This window comes from Ascidiella aspersa, chromosome 4 (genome assembly GCF_963924565.1).
Source record: "Ascidiella aspersa chromosome 4, kaAscAspe10.2, whole genome shotgun sequence".
Classification (NCBI taxonomy): Eukaryota; Metazoa; Chordata; class Ascidiacea; order Phlebobranchia; family Ascidiidae; genus Ascidiella; species Ascidiella aspersa.
This window is the reverse complement of record NC_139450.1, coordinates 9,739,470-9,761,142: the sequence shown is the minus strand read 5'-3', so window position 1 is coordinate 9,761,142 and position 21,673 is coordinate 9,739,470. Positions and strand designations below refer to the sequence as shown.

The following is a 21,673-nucleotide window of genomic DNA, read 5'->3' as shown; positions in this document are numbered from 1 at the left end:
AATTGAAAAAAATGTATTACTACTTGTATTACAAAACAACATAAAGTAAAATTTATCATATGACTTTTTCCCATACAGAGAAGTGGTAAAAACATAACTAAAAAACAGCGAACGTTTATTATGTTTTTGAAAGAACATTTGAGGTTGTCAAAAATGTATCTAAACGCGATATAGTTGGTCTAATAATACAAAAAGGGACCAAAGTGATCAAAAACCCATATAAGATGTTATCGCGACCCAATCAGTGCGCAAGACTGAAGACAGATTTAACCAGCGCGCCACTTTTTTGACTAGATATTTGCATCCTGGCTTCCTTGTAGGGTTTCTTTAGGTTTATATGGTGACACTTGAGCTTTAAATGCATGAGGGTTTATAACCAAGCAATAAAACATCGTCCGAACTCGTTTCTCCGATTTCTTTAAACTGAAACGAAGCTTTTATCGAATTGTTGGTGAAATTATACGCCCCGATTAATTTGATGGATTCTTGAATTATTTCAACTAATAAAAGATCACCTGATACTGGCTTTTTGTGGCACTTTTTCGTTTCGGCAGGCCTGTGGTGCAATTCCCGTTGAAATGCAAGTAAAACTATTTTTGACGGGACATTAGTGATTTTTTTAAACTAACCAAAGCTAACAGCGAATTGTTCTTGGATTATTTCAACTACTAAAAATACCACCTGATTCTGATTTTAAACGTGAGCCCTAATCGACTAACTATAGCACGTCACTTTTTCGTTTCGCCAGACATGTGGTGCAATTCCCGTTAACATGCAAGTAAAACCTTTTTTGACTGGACATTAGCGATTTTTTTAAACTAAAACGAAGCTTACAGCGAATTGTTGGTGAAATTACGCCCCACTTAATTTGACGGATTCTTGAATTGTTTTAACTAATAACAAATCACCTGATACTTAATAAAAACCTTGTCCCTAATCAACTAACCACAGCGCGCCTTCTTTTTCGTTTCGGCAGACCTGTGGTGGTGATCGTGCCCGACCTACAGCAGATTTGCGAAATCATGCTCTTTTCCGAGGGCTTCCTCACCGCCAAGTTGCTGGCCAAGAAGATGACCGTGCTCTACAAGCTGGCCAAGGAGCAGCTGTCAAAGCAGCACCACTACGATTTCGGTCTGCGTGCCCTTAAGGCCGTGCTGGTAATGGCCGGTGACCTGAAGCGTGGATCTCCCGATCTGCATGAGGAGGTCGTTTTAATGAGGTAGGCGCAACCTTTGAATTGTTGTTTAGGTATAGTGTATGGTAACGTTTGGGCCATTGCTTTATAGGTTGCTGGTTCTAGATCTAAATATTGTACGCTTTATAAGGTGGATCTCTTTCTACTGGGTTTGTGATATTAATTCTATCCATTGAGTCATGTTTTTTTATGATTTTCAGCAAGACCGTTTCTAATTGGTTTGTACACTGAATGCATTTTAATTTTAAAGGCCTAATGGACTGGAAATACTAAAGCAAGCTACTTTAAATACCTTTAGTTTTTATACCGTGCTAAATTCAAATTTTACGACCATCCAGGGTAAATTACTTTCTAAATATATTTTCCTTTTGGCTTTCAAGTTTATAGTTCCAATATATTTTGAATCGAGCTTAAAAAGGGGTAGATGAACGTGAGTTGGCAACGTGTCAACAACGCGTCATATTTTGCATTTATTTTAAGCAGCAGTCGCCCAAATTAATGCAGTTGCAAAAAGGGGGTTAGTTGAACTATCCAAAATTTTTTTCAGTTGTCGTTTGCAAAGGATGTTTAATAGTTTTTTAACTCCGTATTTTGTACCGCAGGGCCCTTCGTGACATGAATCTTCCCAAATTCATCTTCGAGGACGTACCCCTCTTCCTGGGTCTGATCGGGGACCTTTTCCCGGGGCTGGACTGCCCCAGGGTGCGCTACCCCAACTTCAACGACGCCGTGGAGGAAACACTTACCAGCAACAATTACGTCATGTTGGAGAACCAAGTGGACAAGGTAAGTGCGATATTTTTAATTTTTTATCTTTTTTAATATTCAATACAAGCTAAACTGCGTTAGTGATGTCACTTCTTTGCCTTAAACCATGTGTTTCTTTTTGTAATGTTTTATTTTTAATTTTATCTATAAAAACTGTGGAAGTAACTATTTATTGTTTAATTACTTAAAGTGTATTGTAATCGAGAAAACGGTTAATTTCTATTTGCTGTTTTAATCATGGTGTCTTATCTTTTTATAACGATAAGTTAACTTTTAAAAATGTTTGAAACTAAATTATTTTAGCCCATTAGGACTTATTATCTGTACCTTAGTTGTCATGGGCTAGCTATTCATTAAGTTAACGTTTGTTCGTTTAAACTTTAAAGCATAAGGTTGTAGTAAGATGTAGTAAGAATATAAAAGCCCATAAGTAGGTAGTATTTTTGAACCTTTAAAATGTTACCTACTTCTGTATGGGCTTTGATATTCTTACTCCGTTTTGATTTATTTCCGCTTTTCCAGGTCGTCCAGTTGTACGAAACAATGATGACACGTCACACCACGATGGTGGTCGGACCGACCGGTGGCGGAAAGTCCGTAGTCATTAACACGCTCTGTCAAGCACAAACCAAGTACGAATTGTATTTCTGGTCTATCGCATAATTTCTCATTGATACACCACAGTGGATTGGTGTCAAGTGTGTATTTTTTTCGCGATTGGTGCCAAAATGCAATTAATAGATCTGGAATTCTAATCTCAGCCGAGGCAATGCGTTTAACTTGTAGAATCAAAAGTCTTTAACTTGTAGAATCAAACTCATGCTTAACTTCGAAATGGGAGATAAACAAGACTTTACAAGCGTTTTTTTTAGTTGTTTTATTTTTATAACCATGCAGAAATTTCGCATCACTTTAAGCAAGCTAAACTATGTTACACCACAATTACTAACCGCGTTGTTGCAGGTTGAACCTGAACACCAAGCTGTACATCCTCAACTCGAAAGCGATGACGGTGATCGAGCTTTACGGCATCCTGGATCCAATCACGCGCGACTGGACCGATGGAGTCCTCTCCAACATCTTCCGCGAAATCAACCGACCCACGGAGAAGAAGGAAAGAAGGTTGGTTGAATTAAGTTGTTGGCATTAGATTCAATTCAACATTAGATTCAATTTATTTTTGTGCATTTTTGCGAACATTGAAAAACAAAATAACACAAAGAATACTGCAAGAACAGCGGAAGGACCTTTCGGTTATCGTGTCGAGCTGCCCATCATTGTTTAACCACGTTTCCTCGAGAACGAAACTGGCGCGCAAAGTTGCATGACGGTATTTGCGTAATTTTAACCCAAGGCCTTTTTGTTTTAGCTTTTTTACCGAAGAGCGTAACTACCGCACTACGAAAGAGTTTTACCGTGATTACGTCAAAATGACCTGCAATACGTTAACTATCACAGGATTTGATTAAATTAGGTTTTAGCCTTATTTTTTTATTTGACCCTTAGACTTAAAAACGGTAGCGGAAAGTAATATAACCACAATCCAAATGTTGCCGCCATAAGTGTCCGTTCAACTCTAACGTGCTAATCAAAAAGGAAAAAGATTTGCGTTTGTGATATTGTTTACCATTGCCTGAGAACGAACTAACAGCAGAGCAAAAATGCATTTTTATATGAATCCGATAAATTTCATTAAAATTCGGCTTCGCTAACCAACTCGAACCCTAACCCCCTAACGGGCCTAACCAAAGACCCCTAAACCTTGTTTTCAATTTGGTGGAAATGTAAAATACTGGTGTCGGTTATCTGGCGCTTTTGACATTTCTTGGTCATTAACGAATCTCCTTCCAACAAAACACTAGCCTGAATAGAAATCACACAGGCGCGAGAACGTAAAATGGTCTTGTACAGGTACATTCTGTTCGACGGCGACGTCGACGCCCTCTGGGTTGAGAACATGAACTCGGTTATGGACGACAACAAGCTGCTCACACTGGCTAACGGCGAGCGTATTCGGCTGCAAAATCACTGCGCCCTGCTCTTTGAGGTCGGCGACCTGCAGTACGCCTCGCCCGCCACCGTTTCCCGCGCTGGTGGGTAGTTGATTCTTTTAGCAAATGTTAAACTCGACAATTTTTACAGAAGAGGCGTTTAAGAGAAAATTGACCTTTAAATAGCTTAGACCTTTTGCCACTAAACGATGGGCGAAATTATTTCCTCTTTCGAGATGCCCGTTTTAACAGAGAAGTATACGATATTTAAATATAAATAAATTATTTTTTTTTTGTCAAGAAAGTTGGCAAAATTTGGTTTCACGCTTTAAAGTTTTCTATTTATACCTAAGTAGATCTTATACCAGAAACCAATCATGGAAATCGCCAATTTTTGTGAAAGTATGTTAGTGCTAATTTCAAATTAAAAAAACTCTTTCGAAAAATGTTTGTATTTTAGTTTAAGCTATAGCCATGACTGTGTCGCCTAACTGTCAATTGTGTTTATTTGCTGTTAACAAAAAAACTTTAGAAGCGTTCGCCTGTGCATGTTAAAGACATGTACCAATCTTTGACCAGGTATTTTATTTAATTATTATTACACTTACGCAACAAAATGGAAAGACGACGAGAGTAAAATAGCACCTATCAAGAAGCGACAGGTTGGGCTAAAGGCCAGCCCACTTAACTTTATGAATTGCAAGATTTTCAGAATTTAAAGCACAGGTATACAGCGTTTTATCGACTTATCATAAAAACAAACTTAAAGGCGTCGGTAATGTCTTTTTGCATACTTACAACGGTGTATAACGAACGGCGTACATAACAATAAGCAATTCAACAAATCGATTTTTAACCAGGTATGGTTTACGTCGATCCTAAGAACCTCAACTACGACCCTTACTGGCAGAAGTGGATCAGCCTTCGCACGAGCAAAATGGAGCAAGACTTGCTGAAGGGTTTTTACACCAAATACGTCGTGCCCTGCATCGACCTGGTAAGAGTCCGATAATTCATCGGAATAAGTCCTAAATTCATCGGAATAAGTCCTAAAATCATCGGAAAAGGCCTAAATGGCCAAAATAACGCCCGAACCTGTGAGTAGAGGGTATGGGGCGGTTGGGGGGCATCGGTCTGGCATCGGCCGTTTTGGTGACTACGTTTGGACGCCCTGGTCTGACCAGCGCCGTCAGGGCGCCGCTATTTTGGCATCGGATTTTGGTCCTGTTGGGGATTTTTGGTGGGTAATGGGTGGGGTTAGAAAATGGGTTAGTGTTGAAATTATTAGGGGAGTTAGTGATGTACTTAGGGGTTAGGTTTGGAATTAGTTAAAGTGTTGTTTAGACCTAATTCTGAACTTTTAGGTCTTATTTCGACGGATTTAGGACTTATTCCGAATTGTGTTTAGGTATTAGTCTTATTTTGGCCTTATTCCGAATTGTGTTTTATTCTGACGTTGGTGTTGTTATTATCTCGGTCTTACGGCTTGAGTCCGTTCAAACACACGTCAATGACGAACGGCAATGCTTTTTTTAAGAAACTGTGTTTAAAAATGGTGTTTTTTGTATTTGCGGATTCCAGATATTTTACGTTTCTCTCAACACCCGAACGAGTAGGTAATTTCGTTAACGTTAAATGGAAAGTTGTGAATGCGTGTTTCATCACAATATGTGTAAACTACTTAACCAAACTCATTCGCAGAACTATATTTTAATTATAATCGTGTCTATTAGAATGAAAGCAATAATAATACTTTACCCTTTGGCTAAACAGTCGGAAATAAATATTCCAAATCCAATTTTGCCACCGGTATAGAGCGAAGGATGAATCTGTGTACGTCACGACGTATATGGTGCGAAGCTGAGCCTATGATAGTCGCATAAGTATATAACGCAATCGGTTTATTTTGCATCGTACTGAGGTGCACCCATATATAGCCCATGAACGACGCAGGTTCGTACTTAACTCTAATGGTGGCAAAGTTGGGTTTCGGTTGATACACGACATAACTATTAAGAAATGTACAAATATTTTTTTAATTTTTTTTTTTTAAAGTCTAAATATACAGTTTATGGGCGACGATAACTTGATTAAAAATATCGTTCACTACAACCATTACAGGCATAATGTCAACCATTACAGGCATCGGAGTTAATAAAGTATAGTTGTCGATACCCTTGCTTGTTTTTCTCAGGTGTACGAGGGTCTAGTGGAAGGTCGTCAGGGTAAACCTCTGAAGGGCATCGTACCGCAGACCAACCTAAACATGCTCACCCAGCTCTGCATGATGCTAAACGCCATTCTGAACGACTACAAAGTCGAAAACGGAGATCCGACCGTAAGTCTTGACAGGATGAATTTTAAGGGCTTTTTGAAATATGGCCGCCCTCTTTTTGCCTTAGGATAGTAAAAATAAGGAGACGACCGTTTATTGAAGCAACTAGTTTGTAAAACTATAAATAACTAACATAAAAGTGGACAGCCACTTTAACTATATCTCGAGTTCATTGTTAAGAATGAAAGATATTACTTTTACTACGTAAAAATTTAAAACAAAAATTAGGTGAAATCCTATGTTTTAATTTCTTTCTTTTAAGGTTTTGGAATGTCTGTTCCTGGAGTGCTTGTATTGGTCGGTCGGCGGAACCTTGATGGAGGCGGGAAGAATTGTCTTCGATGATTTTGTCAAGAAGCTGGCCAGCATGACAGGGGTCAATGTAAGTGGGCGAGTATCTTTATGACCTTATGATTTTAGGTTTTTAGTTGTGTGTGTCTATAAGTACTTCGCAATTGAAATGTTATGTACTTAAATATATTATCTCGCGAGGCAACACTATCATGAATTTCTGAAATGCCACATAGCGATGTAATCCCAATTATTTTGCTGATTGGTGCGTTAAAGAGAGAAATATTTTTACAACTAGAATACGTTCAAAGGTAAATTGCAATATGTGAAATCAAGTAAAGTTTTTTTTGGGGGTAACATTGTAAATTTTAATAAGTAACATTGGAATTTTGAATGAGTGTTACATCGATTGAATCTTGATTTTTAAAGTATATTTTTAAAAGGGTTTACACGTATGCTGACTATGGGGATGTCTGAAACTCATTTCGCCATCCGATATCAAATGACGTAATTATAATGCCAAACAAGCAAAATAGTTGAAACTGAAACATTAAGAGGTATTTTTCACAGCTTATTGAGCCAACGATTTGCTTTAGCGTTCAGTTAGCTCTACTTGTTGAACAACTATATTTAAAACAATTACCCTTCAAGGAAGAAATAAACGTGAGATCGCAAAACATGGAATTTCTGTCTTAGTCTTATATCGGATCGATACCAATACAATCCCCTAGTATCGGCTCCGATCCGATATTACCGGACATCCGTGATACTGACCCAGGTTTTACCGTATCCCTAACAACCGCATCCTAGCAAGTATTCACCTAGTCCTAGATCAAAGACAAAAAGTAATATAAACGTCGCATTCATCTTTATTTCCAATTCAAAGAACCGTTCTACCGTCCCTAACTATAGCGAATCGCGCCTTCTCGCAGGACGACGATGCTACATTATCAGACATCCATAGACCGTAATACTGAACCAGGATTTAACGGATGTTTTCAACATCTCTAACAAAGGCAACCTTACCATCGAATCGCCCTATTTTCTCACAGGACGACGAAAAGACGCCCGCTCGCGCCGGGGAACTCCCCTCGCGCTACTCGTCGCTCTACGAGTACCACTTCGACGTGGAGGAGGGCGCCTGGCTGCCCTGGAACCAGATTGTGCCCAAGTACGAGCACGACCCCGAGCTCAAGTACAACCAGATCCTGGTCCCGACCATCGACACAACGCGAACCACTTGGCTCCTCAACCTTATGATCTCGATCAAGCGGCCAGTTGTGCTGGTCGGCGAGACCGGGACCTCCAAGACCGCCACCATTCAGGTTCGTTTTATAGGAGGTGTGATTTTGATGTCTAATCTCGTAGACTCTGCTGTGAGACAAAATCTTTAAATTCTTTTGCGATTTTTCTTCTCTCTTCTCTACTATCCAACTGCGTGAGGCAAAACTAAGGTTTCAGGTTTTCAGGCATAACTAAGGTTCACCATTCATGTTCGTTTCATATGCGGTGTACCTTTGATGCTTGCGCGTGGTGAATCGTAGATTATACTTTAAGACCAGTGGTTCCCAAACTTATTTGGCTTTCGGCACGGTTAAAAATAAAAAATAAAAACATTCGCGGTACACTTTCTAGAATCAAACAATTAAATAACGTTAAAATCGCCAATTATTATCAGTTTACTAAACGAGATTGTAAATTGAAGGTATGCTTATTTGCCATACTTTAAATACTGAGGTTATTTTTCAAAAAAGAACAAGTTCCGCGGGTCCAAAAAAGAACAAGTTCCTGCGGGGCACACAGTTTAAGAATCACTCTACCGGACCACAAGAAAGGCCAAATGTTTGTTTGCGTCACATTTGTCTTTGCATAAATTTTCCTTAAAGCAAGCCGGCAATTTTCGTTGTTTTTAAAAAAGGCTGATAAAGTCATTGTAAGATCTCACAGTCAGCTGTATACCTACTTCCAATTGCCCAACCCTCTGCATTACCCACAACGGTTTACCTTCACTTTTTCTTCCAGAACTTTCTGCGCGGTCTGGACAGCGAGTCGCACATGATGCTCAACATCAACTTCTCGTCGCGCACCACCTCGATGGACGTGCAGAGAAACCTGGAGGCGAACGTTGAGAAACGCACCAAGGACACGTACGGACCTCCGCCCGGCAAAAGGCTGGTCGTCTTCATGGACGACATGAACATGCCGCAGGTGAGAGGTCTTTTTGCGAAGCGCGCTATAAATAAAATTGTGTCAGTTTATTTTTTAGTAGCCACGATTCATTAATTAACTATTTTCAGCTTTTTGAAAACAGGTCTTAAGAATGTTAAGACTTACAAAATAGTAATTTAAAGTTTGGCCGACGGCGACACTTTTTATGTTGCTGTTGAAAAAAAAGCCAAAAGTGAACTATTGTTATTAACTTGCCCTGTTTCTTATCCGACCGTTTATTGACGTACATCACATATTGACCCTAAATCCTTTAGAGCCGAAGCAGTCCAACTGGTCTATAGTTAAATCTAAAAGTTAAAAAAACAGATGAATTCTACGGTAACTGCCTGAGTTGTCCTTGTTGCCAAATATAACGAATTCATTGAAGCGGATCGGGTGATTCAAGCAGTACACCGGCCTAACAGCGTCTCAAAAAAGGCATCGATTTAACCCAGTGTTTTTCAACTTTTTTTCGTGGGGACCCAAATACAAAGCGTAAATGTAACAGCGAAGCTTAGGCAACCCAATTATATTCTCTAAACTTTACATTAGGACCGATTAATTTAACCATGTGAACTACTGCCGAAGGCGACCCAACCAAATTATATGGCGACCCATAGGTTGAAAATTACAGTTCAATCAGTTCTCAACCGGTGTGCCGCAGCACCCTGAGGTGCCATTTCTAAACTTTAAGGGTGCCGCGACATATTTGGGAATCTTTAAGAAACTTATTTTTGCTCAACTCTTACACCTTTTTGTGAAAGAATAAAGTGGAATAAATGCAATTATAACTTCCAACGTTGTGTAGAGTCCATGTGTGTTGTTCCAATTCGGTTTATTGTGACATTCTAGTGAATTACGTACGGAAAAATCTTATAGGGGTGCTGCAATCTATTTATTATTTCTAAGTGGTACCACTTCCCATAAATAGCTGAGAAATACTGTTAACCCTTGGCTCAATCGCGACTCACACTATTTCAGGTTGACACGTACGGCACACAGCAGCCGATCGCCCTGCTTAAGCTACTTCTGGAGAAAGGCGGGATGTACGATCGTGGCAAGGAGCTTTACTACAAGTATCTTCGTGACCTCAGCTACATCGCCGCCATGGGCAAGGCTGGTGGAGGCCGAAACGAGGTGTCGCACTGTTTTTATTAGAGTGTATCTTGGCAGCTTTAGCAAAACTTTGCAAATAAAACGCGCTGGGCGAGAGCGGGTATATTGGAAATCATAAATATGTTAAAACAAAATTGAAACTTGCTTGCTGGCTGTCGACTTTTTGAAATTCTTTTGTCATTATCGCTGTCGGCGATTGTCTAACGCGCCACGATTGATACGATAAAGAAATATTTACTAACATTGTTTTGGTGATGTAACTAAAAAAGGGTCGAAAAAGTATTACTTTATTAAAGCGTGATTTCTTCGCTAGTCAATAAACCCCGACTTCGATGTAATTTGATTTAATTGCTTAAAGTTACGCAGTATGCATTACACTCATTTCGTTTTACATCATGGCAGTGCGCTTTTGCTTCATTTTTTTGAAAGTTTTACTCTACATTAAATTTGATTGCCTCTTCTTTAAACGTGTTGTGCTTTTGCCAAAAGGTGGATCCCCGGTTCCTGTCGCTGTTCAGCGTCTTCAACATGACTTTCCCGGCCCAGGAGTCGCTCCACCACATCTACAACTCCATCCTGGGCGGGCATTGCATACCATTTGCCGAAGACATACAAGGATCCGTGACCAAAGTCACAATGTGAGTGGCGCGGGCACAGCATTTGAAAAACACAACCTACTAAAAAGTGTATTAGTCATTTTGTAAATGGTTACAATATTATATTACTGTTGTTCTGTTTGTTGTTTCTTTTAACGTATACTGCTTGGTCAGATGTACGCTATCTTTGTACGCCACCATCGTCAACGACTTGCCACCGACACCTTCAAAGTTTCACTACATTTTCAACTTGCGTGATCTCTCCAGGGTCTACCAGGTATAGTCTTCCGCCAATTTTTTTCACTGTAAAAAGTTTTTATTGACTGTAGTGTATACAGTGTACAAAGCTTTTTCGAAATTTAAAGAGTGGACTTTTTGCTGGCTGTAGTAAAAATGATCAGTGATCACTTACCAGAGTTAAATATAAGTTAACAGTTCTAAGTTAATATAAACCTGAAAAATGATTTTCAAACTGATAACTTCAGACTGTTATTATAATTTTACCTCATTTAAAATAGGACTTAAGGTTTAACGAGGCTAATACCGCTTTAATGCTGCTAATACTATAGGCAATGTGTAATAAAGCTTCTACACATTTCTAGATTGCGCTGTCAATTCCAATCGCACAAATTTTCGCGGGCACGTTATTCAGCTTTGTTTCCATCCACCCAGGGTCTCTGCATCTCGACGCCGGAGCGCTTCTCCAAGCTGGAGAACATGATCCGTCTGTGGAGGAACGAGTGCCTCCGGGTCTTCCACGATCGTCTCATCAACGAAGGAGACAAGGAGATGGTGCAGGGATTCATCAAGAACCTGGTCGAGGAGCACTTCCCAAAGATCGAGCCCTTCGTGCAGCGCGACCCCTGTCTGTTCGGTGACTACCGCACCGCACTGCAGGTCAGAATTGGTTAACCCGGCTGAAAATATCCTAGTTTTTAACGGGAGTCAACCTCCTGTAAACCTGACCAAATGTGTGCTTTTCTCTGACCTAAGTGGTGCTACCCAGCATGGTATTAGTCAAAAATTGCTTCTCTGGTAGTTAATTGTACTGTTCTCCAACGTTTCGGCGAATTATACATCTCATCAATTTAACACATCTTTAGGATTTGCAACAAAATTTTAGTAGCAATGTACGATTATAACTCTTGTACTCGATACTTTCAGTGCCATTTTCTAATACTGGGACGATTCAGGTATCGTGCAAATTATGACGGAGAATAAACAAACTAATATATTTTGTTTAACCAATTTTTGTTAAAGTGGCATAAAATTGTTCCATTCATACCGAAAACGTTCAATTTTTTGATTATTTAAAAAGAATCACCATCTGCTCCAAGTAACATATTCCACAAAATAAGTCGACCCAAACAAAATAAACGGTGAACAAGTTCTTGACTATGTGCGTTACTATTGCTTGAAGAGTCCAGAAATTTCCACCTCACTGTTACATTTAAAAAAGGAAACAAACTGGTTCGCAAAGCAAGCTGCAGCCAGCGTCGAAGTGCCACGAAAGATAAAAACAGCAAACTTTGCACCTTGTCTCGTTAAGCAGCGCGATATTTTACGCTCTAGGAAGCAGAACCTCGTTTGTACGAAGACATGCAAGACTTTGAGGCGGCCAAAGCCCTCTTCCAGGAAATCCTGGAGGAATACAACGAAGATCACACGGCCATGAACCTCGTCCTCTTCGACGATGCGCTTGGTAAGTCACCATCTATATTCTGTGGATACAGACATAAAATCGCAAAAATGTTGTTTTAGCCGAGTTTAACTTTCTACAACTTATATTATAGTTGTGTTACTGGCCTATTTTATTTTTAAACATTAATACAAAATAGAAAGATTTAGCAGAGTTTAAATAAACAGTTGTTATACAAATTCATAAGGAGACATATGTGACGATACAACTTATAGTATAATTTTTATTTTGGTACTTAATTATAACGGAAATTTATCGACCCGGATATATATTTTGGCATAATTCAGTGTATAAAGTTAAATTTAAGTCGGTCGTTTTTTGCCGTAAAAAGTTAGCCAAAAACTGTATTTCGAATTAAGAAAACTGTCATAATCAAAACTATACGGCACTTTAAGTATATGTTCAGTCAATGGAGTTGTGCTGATGTGTAAGTTTGCATACTGTATTTGTGCGACATATGCCAGCAAGCCTCTTTCTCTTAATCGACACACGAATGTCGGGATATACATCAAAAACGTAAAATTACAACGCATTTGTTTTTTGAATTGGTAAAAACCGAAAATGCAATCCACTATATGCTTTCTACTCGACATTCTCCTGTTACCTTCCCCACGCACTCGAAAAGAGTTCGACCAACACTGGCCATCAAACATATACCAAGTGACAACGCTAACCCTCTCTTCCTACCGGCCACTCAGACCACTTGACCCGTATCCACCGCGTGTTGCGCATGGACCACGGTCACTCACTGCTGGTCGGAGTGGGCGGATCGGGCAAGCAGAGCCTCACCAAGTTGGCCTCTTTCGCCGCTGGCTGCGGCGTCTTCGAGATCGCGCTCAGTCGCGGCTACGACGAGACCAGCTTCCGCGAGGACCTAAAGGTACTTTGAAAGTGTTTGAAAATTCTGTATGTGTCTGTATAGCTGATGTAACATGGGTAGCTCATATATTTTTCATGAAAATTCTCGCCGTCTGAGTAAATTGGTAGTTTGGGATTAATTCTTACCTTCGAAAAAAGTGTTTGTTAAAAATACCGATTTTTTTATAATTAAGTAAACCTTATAAATTGTATTTGCCTTCTTTTAAAATAATCGCGTTCTGTGAAGAACAATATTTCTTAAGTTAACGAATTACATCAGAAAAAATCCTTTCCCTGCATTTTAAACTAAAATATATGTTATATTTTATCCTTTCGAACTATAAACTAGTAACGAAAGAATTACCTACAAACAAGATTTTTTTTTGGATAGTCATGCCTAGGAGTAGGACAGCGACCTAACTTCCTCATAGAAATAACTCAAACAAAACATTTACAACCCGCCCCTCAAATCAACCACTCCCTAATCCCCGTTCTAACAACATTAATAATAGCGCATCTATTCTGATCCACCTCCCTTAGGTCCTTTACAACACGCTTGGAATCGAGAACAAGAAGACGGCGTTCCTCTTCACCGACTCACACGTGGCGGAGGAGGGATTCCTGGAGCTGATCAACAACATGCTCACGTCAGGGATGGTTCCGGCTCTGTACGCAGACGACGAGAAGGAAGCCATCATCGGACAGATGCGCGACGAGGCTGGCAAGAGAGGGTAAGAAGTAGTGGTGTTAGGTTTTGTTTTTTCACGCTTTTTTAGATCCAATTTTTTGAAGTATATCAGTTTATGGATGATAAATACTGGTTCATGAGGGTCTGTGGTTAGTTCAACTCTTTTTTAGATGCAATTTTCTGAAGTTTATTAGTTTATGGGTGACAAGTACTCCTTTGCAAGGGGGTGTTAGTTTAACTCCTTTATACGTGCAATTTTCGTAAGTTAATTAATTTATGAGGGACAAGTACTGGTTTTTGAGGATCTGTGTGTTTTTCAGATTAAAACTGTAACTCTTTTTCATATTAAACTGTGTTTTTAATATTGTCAGGTGAAGCCCTTACTTTATTTTTGTCTGATCATATCAGATTGGTTCTATACCCAGTTCCACGTCGTGGTATCTTTTAGTGATTCGAATAAGTTCCTGGTGATATCGACAGCGGTCCGATGCCCAACTATTTTGTTCACCTTGCTTAGAGATCCAAAGCATCAATTTTATCCTGGGACTTTCTCCTAATAAAAATTAATTCCTTACAGATATCAACTATCTTCTTAGGGAAATTATCCCTTAAAAACTACCTATTACTGACGCAAATTTATATTCGAGATCCTATAATGCATATAAAGTATATATATATATTATATATACATATACTATACTGACAATCAATGGAAATATAACTCAATATACAGTGGTAAGGCGTGTTGTGTCTCCATGCAGATTCGGACCTGCCAAGGAGGCGATCTGGCAATACTTTGTTGGCAAGTGTCGCGACAACCTACACATCGTGCTCGCCATGTCGCCTGTGGGTGACGCCCTGCGCATCAGGTAAGCTATTAATTCATTGAAAGCTTTTTCTGACTATTCTCTCTGTTGCTAAAATTGCCTAATAAATCACAGGAAATAATACACCCTAAAGTCTTAACTTATCATAATGGTACACTTTCTATAGGGTTCGCTTTACGAATTCTTAAAATCACATTGTCTTGTATTACAACTTTTGGTAAAAAATAAATCTCATCTTAGCCCACAGGTAAGTGTATGTTAATTAGGCTAATGGGGAATTCACAAATCTTTAAAATTTTTAATGTGAATTTGCAAAATTAACGCTGTCCGAGTTTACACAATAGGCAATTAACCAGTATTTATATTTGTTTAAATATTGCACTTTGTTACTTGTGCCCAGATGCCGAAACTTCCCGGGTATGGTCAACAACACGGTGATCGACTGGTTCATGCCCTGGCCCGAACAAGCGCTCTACGCCGTGGCCACATCGTTCCTCGGCGACAACCAGATGATACCAGAGGACCACGTCGACCACGTAAGTTGCCATGTGTTGGACATCATCGGCGATTAGTGGTAAAATAAATCTTAAACTCTTTTGCCGGAAAAATCTAAGTTGTGTTTGTTTTGCCGGAACAATCTTTTTTTTTTTTTTGTAAAATCAATGTTCAACTCTTTTGCCGGAAAAATTTGGCAGTTGGCAGTAGTATTTTTGTTGTGCCGAAAAAATTTGGGTAAAAAATCATTTTTATTTATTTTTTCTAAAACAATAGAAAGCTTTAATTCCATCGGAGCTAATTAAAAAAATTATTTTTTTTTGTTTAATTTTTTGGCAATTTTTTTATTTCCTTATTGTCAACGTTTTTTGTCAAAATAAACAGACAATACATAGTCGCAATGGGTTTACGCTTTTAGCAATGCAAATATTGTAGCATGTTACCTTGATGTGCTGTATTTCAGGTGGTCGGCCACATCGTGTTCGCCCATCAGTCCGTGGGCGAATACAGCACCAAGTTTGCCCAGAAGCTTAGAAGGAACAATTACGTGACGCCCAAGAACTATCTGGACTTTATCAACAGGTATTGACCAGGGGTGGGTAGACTTTTCAGCAGCGCGAACCGCATTTGGAAATTCAAGTGTTTAAACAGCCGCATATAATTGATGAAAGTTTATAAAATAGATTAAATTGGCTCTAGACAGAAGAGACCACAACTAAAGTTTAGAAACATGGAAAAAAGATGAATATTATCGATTATTACAGAAAGCTAGTTTAAAAAAAGATGAATACTGTCGAGTATTTATTACACGGTTAAAAAAATCATTTTTGCTTAGATTTTGTTTAAAACGATACTACAGTGATGCCAGGCGACCTGGAAATGGGAACATAAGGGATAAATATAAATTTAGGCTCAAACGTAATGATTTATTATGGAACTTTCGGAAAACAAGATTAGTTTTGTTTGGGCGGTTTGTAACTTAAATATTACCAATATGGTGCTGTTTAACAACTTTTAAGTTAAGACTAAACAATTGCGGCAGCCACCATCATTTTTTTTTCGCTGCGATAATTACATCTTATAGCCGTAGCGGAAACTTTATCACCAACAACGTTATGTGCCACTTTAAGTTACAACTCGCTACTAGCAAAGAAGGACATGGAAATACTGAAGATGTGCGAACGATTGGACGGCGGTCTGCAAAAGCTGGACGAAGCCACCGAGCAACTAAACGAACTCAACAAAAAGCTTGCAGTGCAAAAGGTATATGCACATAATAAACTTAATCATTTAATAATACAATTTAAATTAAATGCAATTTAAACGCGCTGTTTTTTGACTGATAACTACGTATTTTTTTATTGTTTCTAACGTGTATTTATTAGTATTTTTAACGGTACACTCTGCTGTAGATGGCTAATCGCCGCAAATCTAATGGGTAATTTAAAACGTTCGTTTTCTCTACGATGCCTTGTGAATGTATAAAACATGTGTATTTTTTCGAATTAGGTATTTGTTTAGTAAGTGTCCTGCGTAAAAATGTAAACCTTGTTGGTGTGCCGTATGTGACAAATGCTTGTGGGACACTAATTTAGAGATACAATTCGCACCGCCTAAATGCATCTTTGCTCAGTTTATAAAACGGCACTTTGCGCCAATCGCGCGGGACGTGTAACAGTGTGAGATGGCGTTTGACAACGGAAACTTGTAGATTTTATATTGCGTTGATAACAGGTCGCCGTTACGGAGAAAACCGAAGCTTGCGAGAAGCTCTTGACCGACATCCAGTCAAAAACCACCATCGCAACTGAAAAGAAGGAACTAGCGTCGGCGAAAGCCACTGAAATCGAGGAACAGAACAAGGTACTGGTTTCGACATAGTGCCTGTTTACAACGGCTAGGTGGAAAATCATAAGGTATTTTATCTGCTCTGCTAGTAAGATGGTAATATTATTATCAGATCAAACAAAATTACATTTTCCACGGCTATGCTAAAACCTTACATTTTACCAGTTATAGCACGACTATATGCATATTCTCAATTTGTAAACACACTTAATTAAATTTATATATTTTAAACAAAGTGTTGCTTTCAAAAACTACGCTGATTTACAGGTGATTGCGGTCGAGAAGAAAGACGCCGAAGAGTCGCTGGCCGAAGCGATGCCGGCACTGGAGGCCGCTAGACTCGCGCTGCAGGACCTCGATAAGTCCGACGTCACGGAGATCAGGTGATTGTTACGTAGCAGAATCGTCATGCACAATATGCATTAACTTCGCAATTTGCTTCGTCAATAAGCAAATAAATTGAATCTATTGATGAGTGCTAAATATTAACAGCAAAATGGATGAATTTTTATGTGGTTTATGTTCGTCTAACTTTAAACAACAGTATTTCTACTGTGTAAATTAAAACAAAATTAAATATAAATTTGTCCTCTGGCTTGAGACATTACTCGTCCGAACCATAAGAGTCAAGTTACTACCAGTTGTGAATAATACATTTTCAAGCCAAATATTTTTTTTTTGGTGGGAAACTTGCCTTCCATCGCTTGTGATCAATGGAATGCCTATCTTTGTATGGTGCGGAATTATTGAAATAAAAAAAAACAAAAACGTATGTGTACTTTGTATCGAAAGATCGTTCGCGAAGCCTCCGAAGCCTGTGCAGACGATTTGTGAGTGCATCCTCGTAATGAAGGGATACCGCGAAATCTCATGGAAGACGGCCAAGGCTATGATGTCGGAGGGAAACTTCCTTAAAAGCTTGATGGAGATGGACGTGGACGGCATCGGCTCCAACCAGGTGAGCTGTAAAATTATTTTCAAGTCGACACTCACATGGCCAATTACAATAAATTCTTGCCGGCTCGTCGTCGTCCAAATGGTCCATCATTTTTTTCAAGGAAAATCGCTCCTTTTCTGATATTTCAGGTTTAAGCGTTCGTTACATTTTTTTTTTTAAACATAAAGGACCTCTAGATGCAGTAACTTAAGGTTGTCTAGTTTTGAAGAATTGATTGCAAGTTAAGCAGCGAAACTTTCGGAGACTCGGTAATATCTGTCGAACGCCTTACGTTATAGACAAAAGTCGGTTGTCAGCGTACAGCGAATATTGTGCGAAACTTCCACGTGACAAAACGCGCTTCAGCAGTTGTATATTAAAATAAACGTCCCTGGGTGGGCTCGAACCACCAACCTTTCGGTTAACAGCCGAACGCGCTAACCGATTGCGCCACAGAGACGGGCGATACCTTACGCGCGATATAACGAACACTTTGTTTGAAAAAAATTTGAATGAAAAGAGTTTGTCTTACGCTGACACACTCACAAAACATAAAATAATAAAAGGGCGTAAAATAAAGCATCCAGCGACTAAAATCGGGCGTAAACGAAGACGGTCTGTTCTAAACCCAACCTGACTGTCGACTACCATAAAGCCTTTCCAAGACTTCAGGTCATGCGAAAAAGTTGTGACAGCTACAGTAACGAAAGATAAAAATGTGTCAACAGCAAACGTGATTAGATAAGATATAAACTGGTAAAATGTGAATATAAACTGGTAAAATGTGAAGTGAAGAGGCAAAAAAGTTAATTGAGTGACAACGCAATGGTGAAAATAAGGCGAAAACAACACACAAACGATACAATATTCTGTGCAACACATTGACAGAAGCTAATCGATTATTTGAAGGCGACATGACGACTCTCGTTACTATGGCTTGGTTAATTTAGGTATTCCACTGCAAAAATAGCGTCCCTGGGTGGGCTCGAACCACCAACCTTTCGGTTAACAGCCGAACGCGCTAACCGATTGCGCCACAGAGACGGACACACGCCATCCAAATATTTGTCAATCTTGTGACATGCACATTGTCGCCCCAGGGCAAACATGGTCTCTTAAAAGGCATGTGTCCCTCAGATAATTTAATGTTTGCCATACATTTCACCTTGTCGAACAATTACCAACGACTGTTTTTTTTTGAAGGATCAAGTGCCTGCTGCTAAGTTAATTCCGAACAAAAGCAAAAATGTTATTCTAATAGAAAGAAACAATAAAACCAAATCTAGGCATTTAAAATTTTTTGTCACTAATAGCAGATAAATTACAGGTAAATTACAACCGCCCGTTACTTCGAGCAACTTGATTTATCGATATATCTCACAGGTCCGCACGGTGAAAGGCTTTCTTAAGAGTCTCGGCTTGACTGTGACGGAGATGAAGAGCATCTCGTCAGCAGGTTTCGGCTTAATGAAGTTTGTCGAGGCTGTGATGGGATACTGTGACGTGGCGAGAGAAATCAAGCCCAAGAGAGAAAAGGTGAACTAGTTTTTTTCGCGCACTAAACACGCCGTGTGGTGTTATGACATGTGTATACAGCAACGTTACGGTAAATGTTTTAGTTAACCCTAACTTATGGGTGACTGCTTAAACCTTAAGGAGTTTGGGAAAATATTACCAACTGTGTAGCCTATTCGTCACCTACAAACTGACACACAGGCCCAAATTTACAACAACATGTCACTAAAAATTTTTTTTTACAAAATAGAGCTATAAATATCTTTTTCAAAATAGACCTATATGAAAGATACATTTTTTCGAATACTAATCTGTTTCAGAGAAAAACTAATCTAGAGAAAGTGAAGCCATTAGGACGTTTCTCATTATTGGTTTATTTGGATATCTAAGCTTACAAAGTAAATAAACTTAAAAAGCTGACAACCCTTTTTTAACATTGTTCCGTCACAGGTGGCGCGTCTCGAGCGGAACTACCATCAATCAAAGCGCGAACTTGACAAGATCAACAAAGAGCTGAACGCCCTCACAGACGAGCTGGACGCTTTGGGACGCAAATACGAACTGGTAACTAATCCTTTATTTGCACCCGCCCGACTAAGTTCCAACGTATGTCGTTTAGCCATCGCATTTCCATATTGCGTTCAGTCGGTCTGTGTTTAGTCTCTGTTTATTTGCTAAGTTAAAACGAAGACAAGTATCTACTAGGGCTGCGGAGTCGTTTAAAAACAACTCGAGTCCGGCTAAAAAGTGAACCCAGATCCGGTCCCGACTTTACAGGCTGTACTTCTTTCATTAACGAAACTAAAATAAGGTGGATATTAGGCAATTCACTAATAGATATATCATATAGTTTATCCCCCACCTATACGTATACGTGCTTGGCAAATATTCTACCACATGCTTTTCCATCTTTACAATTTAAATTTTTCGACCTTATCAGTAATGAATCGTACTGCGCATGCGAACGGTGGACTCGGGACCCTGTGGGTCTTACGTAGTCTTACTCGATTCCCGTTGTCCGACTTCAGCAAAATAAACCAACTTCGTCGAGTCCCAAATCCCACTCCGACTTCGCAGCCCTGGTACATCCCATATGCTTTTGGTCCTATTGCTGTACCAATTGTCATTACAACAAGTGTGGATTTGTTTTGAATACGACTACGATCATATAAGTAATACGACTAACAATGCTGAGTTAAATGTTGAAATTGATTTTATTCCCAACAACTTCTAGGACAGATACCGTTTTAGTTAATAATTCAGTTAGGCTCACCACTTTTCCTCTCTGAAATGCACCGTGTTTTCTGTTTGACATTTCACAAGTAAACGGTGTTTAATTTACAAAATGCGTTCTTGCAATATTTTACAATTTTATAATCGGAAAAATCGACTTTTTACAAGATCAAACGTATTAAAACTTCGAAATTTTCCAATGCTAATAATAACACACTTAATTGTTTTCGATTGAGAGCTGCAGAACTTTAATACTTCTATTATAAACACATTTCGTCGAGAATGGTTGTTAACAAACGTTCTATTTGAGAAATTGGTATTCACCAAATTTTACTGCCTGAAACAAAACGAGGTTCTACCGAGATTTGAACTCGGATCGCTGGATTCAAAGTCCAGAGTGCTAACCGTTACACCATAGAACCGTGGTTGTAAACGAACGAAATTCTCGTCAGATTTTAAAAAGCTCACCATAGATATGCAGCTGAGCCAATACTCGACATTTACAGTTTACATAATGAGACAAAAATCGACTTCCATTCAAAGCGTCCTAAAAAGAGTGGATTGTCTTAATAATTTTAAAAAAGTAAACAAAGCATAATAAACAGCAACAACTTGCATCAAGCATATAAGTGGACTGTCATTTGTTTGCATGTTGGGTAATTCTAAAATTTTTTTGCAAGGGCCATTACATTGACAGAAGGAAATCGATTATTTCAAAGGCGTTATGACGACTCTCGTTACTTTGGCTAGGTTAAATGAAATATTCCAACTACAAAGTGACGAAGAATTGATTGCAAGTTAATCAGCGAAACTTTCGGAGACTCGGTAAAATCTGTCGAACGACTTACGTTATAGACAAAATTTGGTTGTCAGCGTACAGCGAATATTGTGCGAAACTTCCACGTGACAAAACGCGCTTCAGCAGTTGTATATTAAAATAAACGTCCCTGGGTGGGCTCGAACCACCAACCTTTCGGTTAACAGCCGAACGCGCTAACCGATTGCGCCACAGAGACCGACAATGCTTTACGCGATATTTAGCGAACACTTGTTTGAAATAATTTGAATGCACC

At 39.1% G+C, this 21,673-nt stretch overlaps 1 protein-coding gene and 4 non-coding genes across 5 annotated transcripts in view; 1 reads left to right on the top strand and 4 right to left on the bottom strand.

Moving 5' to 3' along the window:
* The window catches only part of LOC146147080 (dynein axonemal heavy chain 10-like), a 72,903-nt gene that overhangs the window by 32,991 nt on the left and 18,239 nt on the right, over positions 1-21,673 (top strand). The window contains exons 46-71 of the mRNA XM_083387677.1: positions 977-1,219; positions 1,798-1,981; positions 2,486-2,595; positions 2,927-3,085; positions 3,875-4,056; positions 4,815-4,951; positions 6,149-6,271; positions 6,552-6,671; positions 7,633-7,905; positions 8,603-8,788; positions 9,770-9,925; positions 10,394-10,542; positions 10,675-10,777; positions 11,173-11,397; positions 12,073-12,202; positions 12,898-13,079; positions 13,598-13,788; positions 14,507-14,614; positions 14,973-15,108; positions 15,531-15,649; positions 16,198-16,330; positions 16,802-16,930; positions 17,183-17,298; positions 17,708-17,873; positions 19,236-19,388; positions 19,818-19,931. Of these exons, the coding sequence (XP_083243803.1) occupies positions 977-1,219; positions 1,798-1,981; positions 2,486-2,595; positions 2,927-3,085; positions 3,875-4,056; positions 4,815-4,951; positions 6,149-6,271; positions 6,552-6,671; positions 7,633-7,905; positions 8,603-8,788; positions 9,770-9,925; positions 10,394-10,542; positions 10,675-10,777; positions 11,173-11,397; positions 12,073-12,202; positions 12,898-13,079; positions 13,598-13,788; positions 14,507-14,614; positions 14,973-15,108; positions 15,531-15,649; positions 16,198-16,330; positions 16,802-16,930; positions 17,183-17,298; positions 17,708-17,873; positions 19,236-19,388; positions 19,818-19,931 (4,027 nt within the window). The remainder of the gene's footprint in view (positions 1-976; positions 1,220-1,797; positions 1,982-2,485; positions 2,596-2,926; positions 3,086-3,874; positions 4,057-4,814; positions 4,952-6,148; positions 6,272-6,551; positions 6,672-7,632; positions 7,906-8,602; positions 8,789-9,769; positions 9,926-10,393; positions 10,543-10,674; positions 10,778-11,172; positions 11,398-12,072; positions 12,203-12,897; positions 13,080-13,597; positions 13,789-14,506; positions 14,615-14,972; positions 15,109-15,530; positions 15,650-16,197; positions 16,331-16,801; positions 16,931-17,182; positions 17,299-17,707; positions 17,874-19,235; positions 19,389-19,817; positions 19,932-21,673) is intronic.
* Trnan-guu (transfer RNA asparagine (anticodon GUU)) lies at positions 18,239-18,312 on the bottom strand. Its single transcript has one exon. It is a non-coding gene; the product is annotated as a tRNA-Asn (tRNA).
* On the bottom strand, positions 18,823-18,896 carry Trnan-guu (transfer RNA asparagine (anticodon GUU)). The gene has a single exon. It is a non-coding gene; the product is annotated as a tRNA-Asn (tRNA).
* Positions 20,951-21,022, bottom strand: Trnaq-uug (transfer RNA glutamine (anticodon UUG)). The gene has a single exon. It is a non-coding gene; the product is annotated as a tRNA-Gln (tRNA).
* Trnan-guu (transfer RNA asparagine (anticodon GUU)) lies at positions 21,543-21,616 on the bottom strand. Its single transcript has one exon. It is a non-coding gene; the product is annotated as a tRNA-Asn (tRNA).